Below are 16913 nucleotides of genomic sequence, written 5' to 3'. Positions count from 1 at the left end.
AGATCAGACAGATTTTTCACTCTAACCCGGGGAACAGTGAAGAAGAGGTCGGGGCGGGTCTTCTCTTGTCGCGGGGGCGCTCTCTTTCGGGTTTTCTCTTGTCGCGGGGGCGGGTCTTCTCTTGTCGCGGGGGCGGGTCTTCTCTTGTCGCGGGGTGCGAGTCTTCTCTTGTCGCGGGGGCGAGTCTTCTCTTGTCGCGGGGGCGAGTTTTGTCGCGGGGGGTGGGTCTTCTCTTGTCGCGGGGGGTGGGTCTTCTCTTGTCGCGGGGGCGGGTCTTCTCTACCCGAAAGCAGCTGATGGAGTTTATGAATGAAGCCTTATAACCATAAATCTGTCTCAAGTTTGTCTCGGACTGTCTCACTGCCGCCGTTGCGCAATGCCTGTCTATGGGACAAGATTGATAAATGTTGCACACTGTGGTCCAACCCGCTACTAGCAAGGGGGACCTAATAAAGGGGGTCCAACCCGCTACTAGCAAGGGGGACCTAATAAAGGGGGTCCAACCCGCTACCAGCAAGGGGGACCTAATAAAGGGGGTCCAACCCGCTACCAGCAAGGGGGACCTAATAAAGGGGGCCCAACCCCCTACTAGCAAGGGGGGACCTAATAAAGTCATGCCATATTCTTCAGTGAGCGATGGTCACCTTTGCCTTACCATGTACACAGGCCATGGGGGTGATATTTTATATATTCTTATTTTTGTATATTGGCCATGGGGGGCGATGTGTAGACACACATACATGTATATATGTATAGGTATGTATGATAAGCAAAGAATCCTGGAAAAGGACTGACCCACCCAAAAGGGATATTTCAGTTATCGGTGAAGAGACCTCCACTAGTGAGATCCCCTCATCGTATCTTCAGGCTATGAAGTTTCACTGCAACAATAGCGCCCCCTATTCCACCTTAAAATAAAATAAACATCGGACTGCAGTAGGTGGGTGGACCCAGGAGGTGGACACATGTAAGCCGGCTACTTAAAGAATTCGGACATTGTAAATCTTTATTTGCTACATGGGTTACAAACAGTAAAAAGCTGATAAACTGGTTTCGGCCAGAATGGCCTTACTCGAGGCATGCTATGATTAAGGCCATTCTGGCCGAAACGTGTTTGTGGCTTTTACTTTGTGTAACACATGTAGTCAATAAAGATTAATAATGGCAACCAACCAAGCGATGGGGGGGAGATTTTGACTGATAGACTGAACGGGGGGTGGGGGTGGTTGCCTGGTTTATTTGAACCTGCCCCCCCCCCCCCATTCCCAAAATAAAGCACCAGCCACCGTTGCACTGACACCAATGATGGGGCACTATTTCCCCCCCCACTGACACCAATGATGGGGCACTATTTCCCCCCCCACTGACACCAATGATGGGGCACTATTTCCCCCCCCCCACTGACACCAATGATGGGGCACTATTTCCCCCCCCCACTGACACCAATGATGGGGCACTATTTCCCCCCCCCCACTGACACCAATGATGGGGCACTATTTCCCCCCCCACTGACACCAATGATGGGGCACTATTTCCCCCCCCCCCCCCACTGACACCAATGATGGGGCACTATTTCCCCCCCCCCCCACTGACACCAATGATGGGGCACTATTTCCCCCCCCCCCACTGACACCAATGATGGGGCACTATTCCTCCCACTGACAGGGCGTGAGTAGAGAAGAGGCGATAGGCGGCTGTCCTGACAGGGGAGTCTGTGCTGATAATCGGTGCAGGCCCATCAGTGATACCCATCAGTGATGCCAATCTGTGCCCACCAGGTATGCCAATTAGTGCCCATCGATGATGCTCATCAGTGCCGCCTCCTCGTTGCCCATCGGGGCCGCCTCATCGGTGCCTTTTAGTGAAGGAGAAAAATGTATTGTTTACAAATTTTTATAACGGAAACAAAGAAACAATTTTTTTGAAAAAAAAATAAAAAAAATCAGTTCTTCCTTCTTCCTTCTTCCTTCTTCTTCTTTCTCATTTTAGGCTTTTTTTTTTTCACCTGGTTGAAAAAAGACACAAGTCCATCCAACCTGTGTGTGTGTGTGTGTGTGTGTTTTTATGTTGTACATTGTATATCCCTGTATGTTGTGATCCTTCAGGTGCTTATCTAATAGTTTTATTTTAATTATTGATGCCCCCCGCTGACGCCACCGCCTGTGGAAGGGAATTGCACATCCTTGCTGCTCTTACAGTAAAGAACCCTCTACGTAGTTTAAGGTTAAGCCTCTTTTCTTCTAATTTTAATGAGTGGCCACGTAGTGATCTGGCCAGTAACACACCTCCTGTTTTAGGGCGCCCCCTACACTCTGGATAAAGGAGCACAGGCGGCACTTTAGACAGCAGTATTGTCCCTCTGGGGGTGGAGGGGAGTGTTAGATGTACTAGCAGATTTAAATACACTATCAAACTCCCACACTTTATAAGCAGTTCTAGCAGTTACATAATTCTGTATTGGTTACATTGTTGAAGTCTCACTTCCTGCCCGTCTCTTGTCTCCTAGTTTGCTGAGGATTCCGGGTATGATTTTGCCTTCTGCTCTGCACCTGTGACCCCGATTTCTTCTCGCCCCATGATGGGCTGAAGCAGCCCCATCGTCTGGAGAATGACCCACAGAGCCAGTCCACTCAAAGCCTACGACTTCCTCCTGAAGTTTCTATTGGTCGGTGACAGCGATGTCGGCAAAGGGGAGATCCTGGCCAGTTTGCAGGACGGGTCCACAGAGTCGCCCTACGGTTACAACATGGGTGAGTGCCGTGCTTGGCAACGTTATTTCTTGTTCTGCTCGGGTTTTGGCAAACCAGAGGAATGTTTGGCGTAAAGTCTCTACTGTCATGGAGTACAAGGTGGGCTGCAGGCTGCTTCACACATTGCTTTGCCCCTCGGGGAGCATTTGCCGGGTGGTGAGAAGACCTTTTATTGCCCCACCCCCACTAGGGATGACCCCATACTTTTTATTTTTCTACAATGAGTACCGATACTTAACTTTTTTTAATTTTATTTATTTTTTTGGTACTCGCCGATGCCAATTACCGATACCTACCGCAAATGTTTTGTTTTAACTTCAGCTGTCAGCAATGGTACTAAGCATTGAAAATGTATTTACAAATGAAATAAATGTATTTTTTAATTTAGCACTTATTCAATGTGAAGTGTGTGTGTGTGTGTGTGTGTGTGTAAAAATATTCATTAACAAAGCAAAAAAAAAAAAGTTTTAATTGTTTATAAATTAGACGTGACAAAAGAAAAAAGCAGGAAAATAATAATTAAATGGAGAATAGGGAGTTAATTAAGGCTGATTAGAGTAGAGTAAATTAAGGGGTTAAACAGAGGAACATTTGTTCATCCCTTTTGATCTGCAGATGAAGAAACAGAAAGATACAAAAAGAAACAATGTTTCTTTTTATTTTAGTGTTTCAGGGCTGAGCAATGTTGTTAATAAACATTGCCGGCTGCTTTTTTTTTTTTTTTTTTTTTGACAGCTCCAATTACCGGACTTCTTTAACACCGGGGAGACCCGCCGACAGCTCAAAGAACCGAGCCTGAAAGTATCGGTTTCAGGTATCTGTGCATTTGCACGAGTACCGATACTTGTGCAAATACTCGTTATCGGCACCGATACTAGTATTGGTGCAACCCTACTCCCCACTGTAATACAAAAAAGAAGGGCGCACCAACCTTTCCCAAGTGATGTATGAAAAGAGGTATGCTTCCAAACACCTCTATGACCATAGGTGGATCGTTTTCTGATTCTGCCATGTCGATCAGTCAAGCTGGAATTTTGTTGATTGCTTCCAAGTGATCCAAAGAACCAACCACAATACAAATCAATTTTTTTGACAGGTGAATGGGGCTGCTATGCAAGCCCCCCGCAACAGCGGGGTTCAAGGGGTTAAGGCAGGTTAAACCGTACTGCAGGGTTCAAGGGGTGAAAGCAGGCGGTGGGGAGGCAATGGGACAGACCGTACTATAGTATTCTCCTGCACTTAAAGTGGTTGTATACTCATTTTTTTAACTTTTACCTACAGGAAAGCCTATAATAAGTCTTACCTGTAGGTAAAAAAAAATATCTCATAAACCTGTACGGTTTAGGAGATATTCCCCGCGGTATGCGCCGCTGACTGCAGCGGCGCATGCACACAAGGGGATTCTCGGCTGAAAGTCCGGCAGTGGCCGGACTCGGCCGGGATGAAATCTCCCGTGCGCATGCATGGGAGTGACGATATCGCGGCTCCAGCCACTCACAGCGCCGGAGCCGCGATACTCGGAAGAAATGCAGAGGGAGCATGTCAGCTCCGTCGGCGTGGATCGGGCCAGATGTCGGGGCCTCGTTCTAAGGTAAGTATTTTATAATGAGCTAGTATGCGGTGCATACTAGCTCATTATGCCTTTTGCTTTGCAGGTGGTAAAAAAAAAATTAGCGGGTCTACTACCGCTTTAAGGGTAGTATGAAGGTGTTGGTTGTACCACAAAATCCTGGTGGTTCCAGAAAGAAGCGCAGGCATTGCTTCTGCCCTCTGAGGGTTGGGGGAAGAGACCCAATGGAAACAATGTAAAAGAAAGAAAAGAAGGCGCACCAAGTTACATTGTTTTGTATTGTGGTTGGTTCTTTGGATCTCTTGGAAGCGATCAACAAAATTCCACCTTTAGGCTGATGGACACGGCAGAATCAGAAAACGATCCGCCTATGGTGAGCTTTAGTAGCTTTGGTAAGAGCGATGACTTTACAGATCCTTCTACCTGGTGGTGAGTTCCCAGGTCGGTGGATCTGACACGTCCATCACGAGGGTTCCCACGCTCCCTGCTGGATTTGAATGTCAATTTTATATTCCGCGTTACTGGGAATACCTGGCCTCCGAGGCGAACGGGAACCCTGCCAGCGACTCGGGAGAGGTCTCCTGAAATTCCCAGGAGTTGTAAGAAGTCATGTGACCATAGATGGAGCTCCACCTAAAAAAAAAAAAAAAATAAATAAAAAAAACAGTTTGCCATGTAAAAAATAAAGTTTGAATTCGATTTTTTTTAATTTTTTTTCTTGAAATTTTGATGTGCATAGAAATCTAGAATGGCCGGGGATAGGAAATGGACTTTCTAGACCTTGCGTAGGAGAAGTCTCTGTTTTGATGGCTTGGTGTCCCGGGTGTTCTCCAGGCACGGTAAGGCCTGAAGGATTCCAATAGAGAGTAATTAGGTTAGTATGTGTCTGCCGCACCTTCCAAGCCTGACACGATTGGGTGTCGCCTGTCGCGGAATCTCCTGTGTGAATGTAATCGCAGCCGCCATCAGGTGTGGGCGGCCGAAGTACAGCGTGCTGCTGCAGAAAAATAAAGGGAAAGTAAATGCGCCCCAGGCATTGAGAAAAACACCAACTTTACTGAAATCAGGAAAAAGGAAATGTTGCGATTTAAAAAAAAAAAAAAAAAAAAAAAAATGTATATATTATTTTTTTATTTTATTTTTATACATAGTTACATTAGTTAGTAAGGTTGAATAAAGACACCAGTCCATCCAGTTCAACCTGAGTGAGTGTCTACAATTGTCCCTATCCCAGTACATTGCACTCACATCGGTCCCTACCCTCAAGGAACCCACAATCCAAGGTCTCCATTTATATACTAGGGGCCAATTTGGGACAGCAGCCAATTAATCTGCCTGCATGTCTTTGGAGTGTGGGAGGAAACCGGAGTACCTCGAGGAAACCCACGTGTCGTGGTTGGGATTCAAACCAGCGACCCTTTTTACTGCTAGATGAGAGTGCTAACCACTACACCACTGTGCCGCCCGCTACACCACTGTGCCGCCCGCTACACCACTGTGCCGCCCGCTACACCACTGTGCCGCCCGCTACACCACTGTGCCGCCCTAATCTTATCTTGTAACCTTCAATAGAAATCCAGTTGCCTTTAAAGTGATATTAACCACTTCCAGACCAGGCCTTTTCAGGCACTTTAAGCGTTTTTAAATTCAGTATTTTTTTGATAGAAAACGACCCTCTAGTCCTCTGAGATCCTTGTTAAGCACGCAGAACCGCCGGCTTCAGTTCTGGGTTCTCCGGTGGGACGAAGATCCCGGAGAGGTACCGGTTGCGTTGCTGGGCATCATCCCGGTATATCCCTTCAAAGCCGCAATGTAAATGTATGTGAGGTGGTCTTCAAGTGGTTATTATAAGTAACTTGCTAGTAGATCGGCTGCCATCTTTGAGGTGCTCCAAGGCTACCTTTGACATTTTGAGCAATCTACAATGTGGCCATAAACCATTTATATTTGGACGTGTTTGAGAGCTGATGATTTTTTTCTTTTTTCTTTTTGCCCTATTTTTATAATTGAAGGTTATGATAGGAAATCTAACTCTGCAATGAATACATTTAATTGCAAAGTGTGTATCGCTTTGGTTCATGCGCTGGTTCATTCAGGTCCGTCGCCTAATCCTCTAAGACAGCGTCATTCCGGCTCGGAGACAGGTGCGTCACTGCAAATATCCCAGAGCCGCTGTATGACCTACTTCTCCTGAGCCGGAGCTGGCACAGGGCACTTCAAGCTCAGAACATCGTGCCTATCCCTCCGCATTGTGCCGGGTGGGCTTTATTATGAATGTTCTCCAGCGTGTCTCGGAGCGTCTCGGTGACTTGGCACCCAACTACAAGAGTTGCTGTACAGAGGGATTACCGCAGGAAGCCGGAGTTGGTTTCTGGGCATCGAAATGCATCAATAGCCCCCATGGGTGGCAATTGTCATTGATGAAAAGAAAGGAAAGGACATTTTTTTTTTTTTCTGTAAGATATCTTCTCTTCTGGTTTCTCAGATTTTTCCAAAACAAGACACCCCCCTCCCCCAAAGCTACGCCCAAAACTAGATACCCCTTAAACTACATCCAAAACAAGACACCCCTGGCTTCTCAGGTTGGGATGGAAACTGATACTTCTATTAGAGCAGCCTTTCTCAAGCTTTTCAACACAGAGGATCCCTTGAAATAACTTTCCCGTCTCAGGGAACCTCTGCGAAAAATGACCATATCTACAACTCATGATACATTCGTGTGATGGTCGGTGGAAAGAATTCCCCTTACACTTGTGACAATTGGGAAGGATTACTCCCTTACACATTACGAATATGTGAATGGTGTCGGTGGTAACTTATCTGAGAGGTAGAAATTGCTAATTGCTCATGGAACACCTAGCAACCCCTGGAGGAACTCTAGTGGAGAAAACATGCTCTGGAGGAACCCTAGAGTTCCATGGGACCCTGGCTGAGAAACCCTACTCTGGAGGAACCCTAGAGTTCTATGGAACCCTGGTTGAGAAATCCTACCCTGGAGGAACCCTAGGGTTCCGTGGAGCTCTGGTTTAGAAACCCTGCTTCTGGATGAACTAGGGTTCTATGGAACCCTAGTTGAGAAACCCTACTCTGGAGGAACCATAGAGTTCCATGGGACCCTGGTTTGAAAACCCTACTCTGGAGGAACCCTAGGGTTCCATGGGACCCTGGTTGAGAAACCATGGAAAATATAGTGTTACCCCCATATCCCCAGCCTACGATGTATCCCTTCCTCACTCTGACCCTCGTTTCCTCTATTTGGACTGCTGTCTATGATGGTCCTCTCAAGCATTACATATATTGAACATTATGTGTGGCCCTTTAATGATATCAGGGGCTGCATTTGAGGTTCCCTTTAACTCTTAAGTTGACAACCACTGGCCTAAGATGTTGCATAAAGGGAGTAACCAGGACTGTTCATTGACCTTTTTTATAGAAAATATTTTTATGGTCCATGCAGTGGTTGTAAACCCTCCCATATACCCAGTAAAGTGACTGGCCTCCGGTGTTGCACAGAGATGAAACAAACCTTCCTGCATACGTTGTAGCTGTTTATTTGCACTCTTTTCTTCTCTACAGTATGTCTGTTCTGAATTTATAAAGCTTCTCTGAAATTTCAGAAAAAAGCGGGCGGAGAATTGAAATTACACAGTGCAGAGCTCAGTGTGGAGAGCTCTGAGAGCTGATTGGAGGAAATGAACATACCCCCTTCTATACAGCACACAGGAACAGAGCCGAGGCTGTGAATTTCTTGAAGCTCCCCCCCCCCCCTGTCACCATTTTTCTCTTGGTGTCAGGAAAACTTATCAGAAGGGACTTATGCGGATAGCAGAGGAAGGAGGCAGCAGACAGAAATGACACTTATGCCGCGTACACACGACCAGACTTTTCAACATCAAAGGTTCCGACGGAACGATTCCGGTGGACCATTTGATCGTGTGTGGGGCTGCAGCGGACTTTTGATTTGCAAAAATCCGACAGACTTTAGAAATGGAACATGTTTCAAATTTTTCCGCCGGACCCAGTTCCTACCGAGAAATCCGCTCGTGTGTGTGCTGGTCCGACGGACAAAAACCGACGCGAGGGCAGCTATTGGCTACTGGCTATGAACTTCCTTATTCTAGTCCGGTCGTACGTCATCACGTTCCAATCCGTCGGACTTTGGTGTGATTGTGTGTGGCCAAGTCCGTTCATTCGGAAAGTCCGTCAGAACTCCGTCGAAAGTCTGTCGGACCTAAGTCCGGTCGTGTGTACGCGGTATTAGTGTTCTGGACTGAGACAAGTACACACTATAGAGGGATATGCTTTGTTCATATTTCATGTCTGAGGTTTACAACCACTTTAAGCAAATTCCATACCAACAAAAAAAAATAAGTTGGATTTAGATATATTTTAAGTCGGGCAGACGGCGCTGTGCGTCTGGAATCCAGGAATGGATTAGAGGACTATACTTGGTACACATCGTATGGAAGTATTTTTAGTTTGGATGCGCTGATGTATGTCTTAAGTTGACTTCCAATGAAACCTAACCCGGTTTTTTATGATGGAAGGAATGCTGAATGACCTCATTTACGAGGATATCAGACTGAGAGCTCCGCGGCCGGAACATCGTAGACAAGTGCCGCTTCTTCAGTGTTGTCACATGAAAAGATTCGCAGCCATGTGACTGAGGGGTGTACTTACTTCTGTGAGATGCTGTACAATGGGGCAGAGTCATTGAATGATTTCAGCAGCTTTTAGTTTCTGTAATTTTGTATTATAATTGATCTTTAAGATCGATGATCACAGCCGCCCCATTCCGGTCAGAAGGTTTTGCTCCTCTTATCGGCGTGGAATCGGTTTTGCCGAATGTTCTGGTTGATTTTTCTCCTTCTAGAACCTGAAATTCCGGTTCTCGGGAATGTTGTCTTCAGACGGGATGACGTAACTCTGTTTAGCCAAAACCTCGGCCTGTCCCAACATGCCGCCCAAGTGTGAGCGACGTGGGAAAGAACGCCGAGTCTAACTGCTATATATATGTAGTGCGGCCAATGGGAATACGGCTTGTGCAGGCTGGCCGAGTATTACGGGAATCGCTATGTCACTGATTCATGCTATAAATTGTCAGAGCGGCGGAAGTCGTTTTCCACTATGTAAAAGTACAGTAAATCACCAAAAGTATTGGGACACCTGCCTTTACACGCACATGGTCTTTAACCACTTGCTTCCTGGGCACTTAAACCCCCCTCCTGCCCAGACCAATTTTCAGCTTTCAGCGCTGATGCACTTTGAATGACAATTACGCGGTCATACAACACTGTACCCAAATGACATTTTTATCATTTTTTTCCCACAAATAGAGCTTTCTTTTGGTGGTATTTACTTACAGCTCGGAGTTTTATTTTTTGCTAAACAAACAAAAAAAGATGCAAAAAAAAAAAAAAATCATGTTTTTAATAGTTTGTTATAAAATTTAGCAAACGGGTCATTTTTCTCCTTCATTGAAGTGCGCTGATGAGGCGGCACTGATGGGCTGCATTGGTGGGCACTGATGGGCTGCATTGGTGGGCACTGATGGGCTGCATTGGTGGACACTGATGGGCTGCATTGGTGGACACTGATGGGCTGCATTGGTGGACACTGATGGGCTGCATTGGTGGACACTGATGGGCTGCATTGGTGGGCACTGATGGGCTGCATTGGTGGGCACTGATGGGCTGCATTGGTGGGCACTGATGGGCTGCACTGGTGGGCACTGATGGGCTGCACTGGTGGGCACTAATAGGCTGCACTGGTGGGCACTAATAGGCTGCACTGGTGGGCACTGATAGGCATAGTTAAGGCGGCACTAATAGGCACAGATAAGGCGGCACCGATGGGCACAGATAAGGCGGCACTGATGGGCACAGATAAGAGGGCACTGATAGGTACCACTGATAGATGGGACTGATGGGCACTGATAGGTGGCTCTGATAGGTGGCACTGCTGGGCACTGATGGGCGGCACTGCTGGGCACTGATGGGCGGCACTGGGGTGCAGCACCTTTGAGGCAGATTGTGGGCACTGCTGGGTGGCACTGCTGGGTGGCACTAAGGGCACTGCTGGGTGGCACTGGCAGGGGGCAGGTGGGCGCTTGCATTGCTGGCCGTGATTGGGACTGATGTCCCGATCACGGCCGCCGGTGATCGGCTTTTTTTTTTTTCTCCTCGCGCTGTCAGCGTGAGGAGGAATAATAGCCGATTACCGGCTCCGTTATATCACATGATCAGCTGTCATTGGCTGACAGCTGATCACGTGATAAGGGGTCGGGATCGACCCCTTGCACGGATCGGTGATCAGGCGAGTCTCATGGACTCGCCGATCACAGAGCGCGCCGCGCAGGCCGCTCGTACACGGGGACTACGTCAATAGACGTAGTCCCGGCAAAGGAGATCCGCGCTGTAGCCGTCATTTGGCTATAGCGCGGATCTCAAGTGGTTAATGACATCCCAGTCTTAAGCTGGCCATACACCTATAGATTACCTGCAGATTTTCTATGGTTAGATGGAAAAAGTGGGAGATTAATCCATCCACACAGTTTAGCGAACATGGAGAAATCTGTTGCACTTTTTCCATCTAACCATAGAAAATCTGCAAATAATCTATAGGTGTATGGCCAGCATTAGGCTGGGTTCACACTGCTGCGAATCCACTGCGGGTTCCCGAATCGCATGCCTCCCGCCTGCCGTTCACACTGCCCTATGCGAACTGCTGGGAGCGTCAATTAAAAGTTAATGACGCCTCCAAATCAGTTCGCATATCGCAGTGCGACCTGCAAACTCGGACAGGAATCGGATCGCGTGGTGTGAACACCCAATGCGATCCGATTCTGCTGCGGACCAAAAAAAAAGGGTCCTGTACGAGTTTGGGCCGAATGCGATGCAAATTCAGCCATACTATCTGTATACTATCTGTATGGCTGAAATCACATCGCACAGAGATCGCATGATTTGTAGTGCGGTGCGAATTACATCCGATCTCGGACATCGCAGCAGTGTGAACCCAGCCTTAGTCCGGAGGGTTCAATATTGAGTTGGCCCTTTGCAGCTATAACAGCTTCACCTCTTCTGGGAAGGCCGTCCACAAGGTTTAGGAGGGTGTCTATGGGAAGGTTTGACCATTCTTCCAGAAGAGCATTTGTGAGGTCAGGCACTGATGTTGGAGGAGAAGGCCTGGCTCACAGTTTCCGCTCTAATTTATTTCAAAGGTGTTATATCGAGTTGAGGTCAGGACTCTGTGCAGGCCAGTCAAGTTCCTCCAAAACTCTCTCATCCATGTGTTTTTATGGACCTTGCTTTTGTGCATCGATTTCAATGGTAATGCACTAGATTGGTGCTCCCTCTCCTTTCTTATTGTTTTGTGGTAATGGTGAGTAGAACAAATGGGGGGGGGGGGGGGGAGTGTTAATTCACCCAATGGGGACACAGACCACAAATAAACCAAATAGGGGGTGTAACCCTTCAACTGTCCATCCAAAAAAAAAAACAGTTGTGGAATTTTTGAACTATTTATTTATTTTTTCTTCCTCTCTGCAGGATCCGTACCCCCTGCCCACTTTTGAATCAACTGCCACTTTGCAGCATTGGATAGAGTGTAGGGGCTCATTTACACTTGCTTTGGCTTCAACACACATTATCGGCTGGTTTACACATTGCTGCAAAACAAGGCTTCGGACACGCTTTGTTTTAAAGCTCTCTGAATGCCAGTCAAAGCTCCTGTCGCTAGAGCTGGGCGATTTTTTTTTTTTTTTTTTTTATTTTTTTTTTTTTTTATTTGATTTGTGATTCGAATCGAGGTGTGGGTTTTTTTTTATTTATTTTTTATTATTATTATATATATTTTTTTTATTTTATTTTGATGGACACCGTGCTGGTCCTGAGGAGCTGCAGGCAGGAGTTTTTAGGGGAGGCCGCAGCTTCGGCCTAGTCTGCGGCGTCCGGCCTCGCGGACTTTTACATTTTTGGAGTACTCGGGGGTTCTCGCCCATGCAGGGTGAGGGGTTCCGGGGGGGGGGGGGGGGGGTGTGGTCCACTTGAAGAGAGAACAGATTTACAGTTCTCTCAAGATAGGCAAGTTATCATTTGAAACCCAGAATTCGGAGACTCTGAGAGACTTTGGGTGGCAGCCCTGATTACGGGGACTGTGGTCCTAACGAGGATAACCAGGAGAATGCAGAACGTGGATATACAGGATTCTTGTTGCAACAGGAGGAATGGAACTTTAAGAAAAAAAAAAGTATTAAAAGCCAGCAGCTATAAATATTGCAGCTGCTGACTTTAAATAAAATGGACACTCACCTGTCCCGGGGTCCAGCGAAGTCGGCAGCCGAGGCCAATCGATCGCTCGGCTCTCTGCTGCTGCTGCCGCCATTCTCAGTGAGGGAATCGGGAAGTGATGCGTTGCGGCTTCACTTCCCAGTTCCCTACTGCGCATGTGCGAGCCGTGCAGCGCAATGGGAATGCTCCGCGCTGTCTCTAGGACCCGTGTGTGTCCCAGCAGATATCGCGGTGGGACAGGAAGAAGCATAGACTCCCATGGGAGTCTATGCCCGGAAGTGGGTGCAAATACCTGTCTTAAACAGGTACCTGCACCCCCTCCCCCTCTGAAAGATGCCAACTGTGACACCGGAGTGGTGGGAGGGTTCTGATGAGCGGAAGTTCCACTTTAGGGTGGAACCCCGCTTTAAAGGAAGGGGAAACCCTGTTAAACATGTACAGGATGTCAGGGATGAGTCATGGATGGGACATGCGTGTCATTGTAGTCCCTTTTAGGGAGATCATTTTTATTGTCTCCCTAAAGGGACTACAACCAAAGTAACAAGGACTCGCCTCTCACATCCTGTACATGGTTAACAGGGTCCCCCTTCCATGAAGTTCCATTCCTCCAGTTCCTGTCTATCCACTGACTGCATTCTCCTGGATAACCCGTTCAGGACCACAGTCCCCGTAGTCAGGGTTGGAGGCTCTTTTACACCCAAAGTCTCTCTGAGCCTCCAAATTCTGGGTCCCAACTGAGGACTTTCCAATCCTGAGAGAACTGTAAATCTGTTCTCTCCCCTCCAAGTGGACCACCCTCAGAACCCCCTCACCCTGCATGGGCAGAACCCCTCCAGACTACGCCAAAAAAAAGTCCCCCTTTTTAGAGGGACTACAACCTATGTAACAGGGACACACATCTCCCATCCTTGGCCTCCTGTAAATGATTAGCAGAGTCCCCCATTCCATGAAGTTCTTCTCCTTCTGCTGCAACAAGAGACCTCTCCTTCCGGCTCCTACCTTCTCCCTTCCGGCTCCTGCCTTCTCCCTTCCGACTCCCGCCTTCTCCCTTCCGGCTCCCGCCTTCTCCTTCTCCCTTCCGGCTCCCGCCTTCTCCCTTCCGGCTCCCGCCTTCTCCTGCTTCTCCCGGCTCCCGCCTTCTCCTGCTTCTCCCGGCTCCCGCCTTCTCCTTCCGGCTCCCGCCTTCTCCTTCCGGCTCCCGCCTTCTCCTTCCGGCTCCCGCCTTCTCCCTTCCGGCTCCCGCATTCTCCTTCTCCTTCCGGCTCCCGCCTTCTCCTTCTCCTTCCGGCTCCCGCCTTCTCCCTTCCGGCTCCCGCCTTCTCCTTCTCCTCCCAGCTCCCGCCTTCTCCTTCTCCTCTCGGATCCCGCCTTCTCCTTCTCCTCCCGGCTCCCGCCTTCTCCTTCTCCTCCCGGCTCCCGCCTTCTCCTTCTCCTCCCGGCTCCCGCCTTCTCCTTCTCCTCCCGGCTCCCGCCTTCTCCTTCTCCCTTCCGGCTCCCGCCTTCTCCCTTCCGGCTCCCGCCTTCTCCCTTCCGGCTCCCGCCTTCTCCCTTCCGGCTCCTGCCTTCTCCCTTCCGGCTCCTGCCTTCTCCCTTCCGGCTCCTGCCTTCTCCCTTCCGGCTCCTGCCTTCTCCCTTCCGGCTCCTGCCTTCTCACTTCCGGCTCCTGCCTTCTCACTTCCGGCTCCCGCCTTCTCCTTCTCCTTCCGGCTCCTGCCTTCTCCCTTCCGGCTCCTGCCTTCTCCCTTCCGGCTCCTGCCTTCTCCCTTCCGGCTCCTGCCTTCTCCCTTCCGGCTCCTGCCTTCTCCCTTCCGGCTCCCGCCTTCTCCTTCTCCCTTCCGGCTCCCGCCTTCTCCTTCTCCCTTCCGGCTCCCGCCTTCTCCCTTCCGGCTCCCGCCTTCTCCCTTCCGGCTCCTGCCTTCTCCCTTCCGGCTCCTGCCTTCTCCCTTCCGGCTCCTGCCTTCTCCCTTCCGGCTCCTGCCTTCTCCCTTCCGGCTCCTGCCTTCTCCCTTCCGGCTCCTGCCTTCTCCCTTCTGGCTCCTGCCTTCTCCCTTCTGGCTCCTGCCTTCTCCCTTCTGGCTCCTGCCTTCTCCCTTCTGGCTCCTGCCTTCTCCCTTCTGGCTCCTGCCTTCTCCCTTCCGGCTCCTGCCTTCTCCCTTCCGGCTCCCGCCTTCTCCTTCTCCCTTCCGGCTCCCGCCTTCTCCCTTCCGGCTCCCGCCTTCTCCCTTCCGGCTCCCGCCTTCTCCTGCTTCTCCCGGCTCCCGCCTTCTCCTGCTTCTCCCGGCTCCCGCCTTCTCCTTCCGGCTCCCGCCTTCTCCTTCTCCTTCCGGCTCCCGCCTTCTCCTTCTCCTCTCGGATCCCGCCTTCTCCTTCTCCTCTCGGATCCCGCCTTCTCCTTCTCCTCCCGGCTCCCGCCTTCTCCTTCTCCTCCCGGCTCCCGCCTTCTCCTTCTCCTCCCGGCTCCCGCCTTCTCCTTCTCCCTTCCGGCTCCCGCCTTCTCCCTTCCGGCTCCCGCCTTCTCCCTTCCGGCTCCCGCCTTCTCCCTTCCGGCTCCCGCCTTCTCCCTTCCGGCTCCCGCCTTCTCCCTTCCGGCTCCTGCCTTCTCCCTTCCGGCTCCTGCCTTCTCCCTTCCGGCTCCTGCCTTCTCCCTTCCGGCTCCTGCCTTCTCCCTTCCGGCTCCCGCCTTCTCCTTCTCCCTTCCGGCTCCCGCCTTCTCCTTCTCCCTTCCGGCTCCCGCCTTCTCCCTTCCGGCTCCCGCCTTCTCCTGCTTCTCCCGGCTCCCGCCTTCTCCTGCTTCTCCCGGCTCCCGCCTTCTCCTGCTTCTCCCGGCTCCTGCCTTCTCCTTCCGGCTCCCGCCTTCTCCTTCTCCTTCCGGCTCCCGCCTTCTCCCTTCCGGCTCCCGCCTTCTCCTTCTCCTCTCGGCTCCCGCCTTCTCCTTCTCCTCCCGGCTCCCGCCTTCTCCTTCTCCTCCCGGCTCCCGCCTTCTCCTTCTCCTCTCGGATCCCGCCTTCTCCTTCTCCTCTCGGATCCCGCCTTCTCCTTCTCCTCCCGGCTCCCGCCTTCTCCTTCTCCTCCCGGCTCCCGCCTTCTCCTTCTCCTCCCGGCTCCCGCCTTCTCCTTCTCCTCCCGGCTCCCGCCTTCTCCTTCTCCTCCCGGCTCCCGCCTTCTCCTTCTCCTCCCGGCTCCCGCCTTCTCCTTCTCCTCCCGGATCCCGCCTTCTCCTTCCCGGCTCCTGCCTTCTCCTCCATGTTGTAAATAAAACCTAAAAATCCGACTGTGAAAGGAGAATGTTGGTGCAATTTCCAGACCATGATAATGACGGTGGGCGATCGCGTTCTCCACCATCCACCCAAACTACAACAAAAGCACTTCTGGGTGTCTTACTCACCTCATTCTGGTCTCCTGCTAATTTCACGTCTATGATGAGCATTTCCTGATAATTCCTGTATTAGAGAGAGAAGGTGAAAAGCGGCTCATTTCTCTTCTTCACATCACATCAGGTTTTTCCTCTCGTGTTTTTATAGCTCGGCAATAAACGTTGCAGACTGAATATTATCTCCTTAATCTTTCCTCCTTTTTCTCTCGTAAATTCTCCTGTGTGAGAAATATCCGCACATCTCCTGCTTGGCCCTCAAGGACATCGCTTGGAAATACAAACCGACCATCAAATAGAGACGTTTATTATCGGCGATGCCGGGAGTGACCAGGAAATCCGACACGGTGCTGCGATATGTGCCAGCACAGGCCTCTCATTTTACAATTGCAGGGGATTATGGGAATAAAAGAGAGAAGATGGTAAGTCAATCATATGACTGCACGGCGACTATCCTTCCAGTTACAAGGGATTATGGGAAAGGATGCTGAGGAACCGGTTATGGCGCTCCTCTATATGGCCCAACGTATGTGGCCTCCCTTACGGCTCATTAACACTTGTGTGATGCTTTTTTTTTTTTTTTTTTTTAAGCTTTAATGAAGCTTGGTAAATGTCCTGTTTCCTGTAAATGACCCCAGCTCAGCAGATCCCCAGTTTTAGTATCCTCATTCAGCAAAACCCCCGTTTAGCAGTACTCCCAGCTCTGCTGTTCTCCCGCTCAGTAGTAACCCCCAGCTCGGCTGATCCCTCGCTCAGTAGTAACCCTCAGCTTGGCTGATCCCTCGCTCAGTAGTAACCCCCAGCTCGGCCGATCCCTCGCTCAGTAGTGACCCCCAGCTCAGCTGATTCCCTCGCTCAGTAGTAACCCCCAGCTCAGCCGATCCCTCACTCAGTAGTAACCCTCAGCTCGGGTGATCCCTCGCTCAGTAGTA

At 50.1% G+C, this 16913-nt stretch overlaps 1 protein-coding gene across 2 annotated transcripts in view; it reads left to right on the top strand.

Annotated features, from left to right (window-relative positions):
• Positions 1-16913, top strand: part of RAB40B (RAB40B, member RAS oncogene family) — a 64147-nt gene that overhangs the window by 4619 nt on the left and 42615 nt on the right. For both annotated transcript variants that reach the window (XM_077458550.1, XM_077458551.1), the window contains exon 2: positions 2507-2750. In XM_077458550.1, the coding sequence (XP_077314676.1) occupies positions 2609-2750 (142 nt within the window). In that variant the 5' untranslated portion in view covers positions 2507-2608. The remainder of the gene's footprint in view (positions 1-2506; positions 2751-16913) is intronic.

Source organism: Lithobates pipiens, unplaced genomic scaffold, assembly GCF_037356315.1.
Source record: "Lithobates pipiens isolate NorthernLeopardFrog02 unplaced genomic scaffold, aLitPip1_a1.2 Scaffold_28, whole genome shotgun sequence".
In the NCBI taxonomy this organism is placed as follows: domain Eukaryota; kingdom Metazoa; phylum Chordata; class Amphibia; order Anura; family Ranidae; genus Lithobates; species Lithobates pipiens.
Note: the sequence above shows the minus strand (reverse complement) of the source record. Positions and strands in the feature narration are given on the sequence as shown.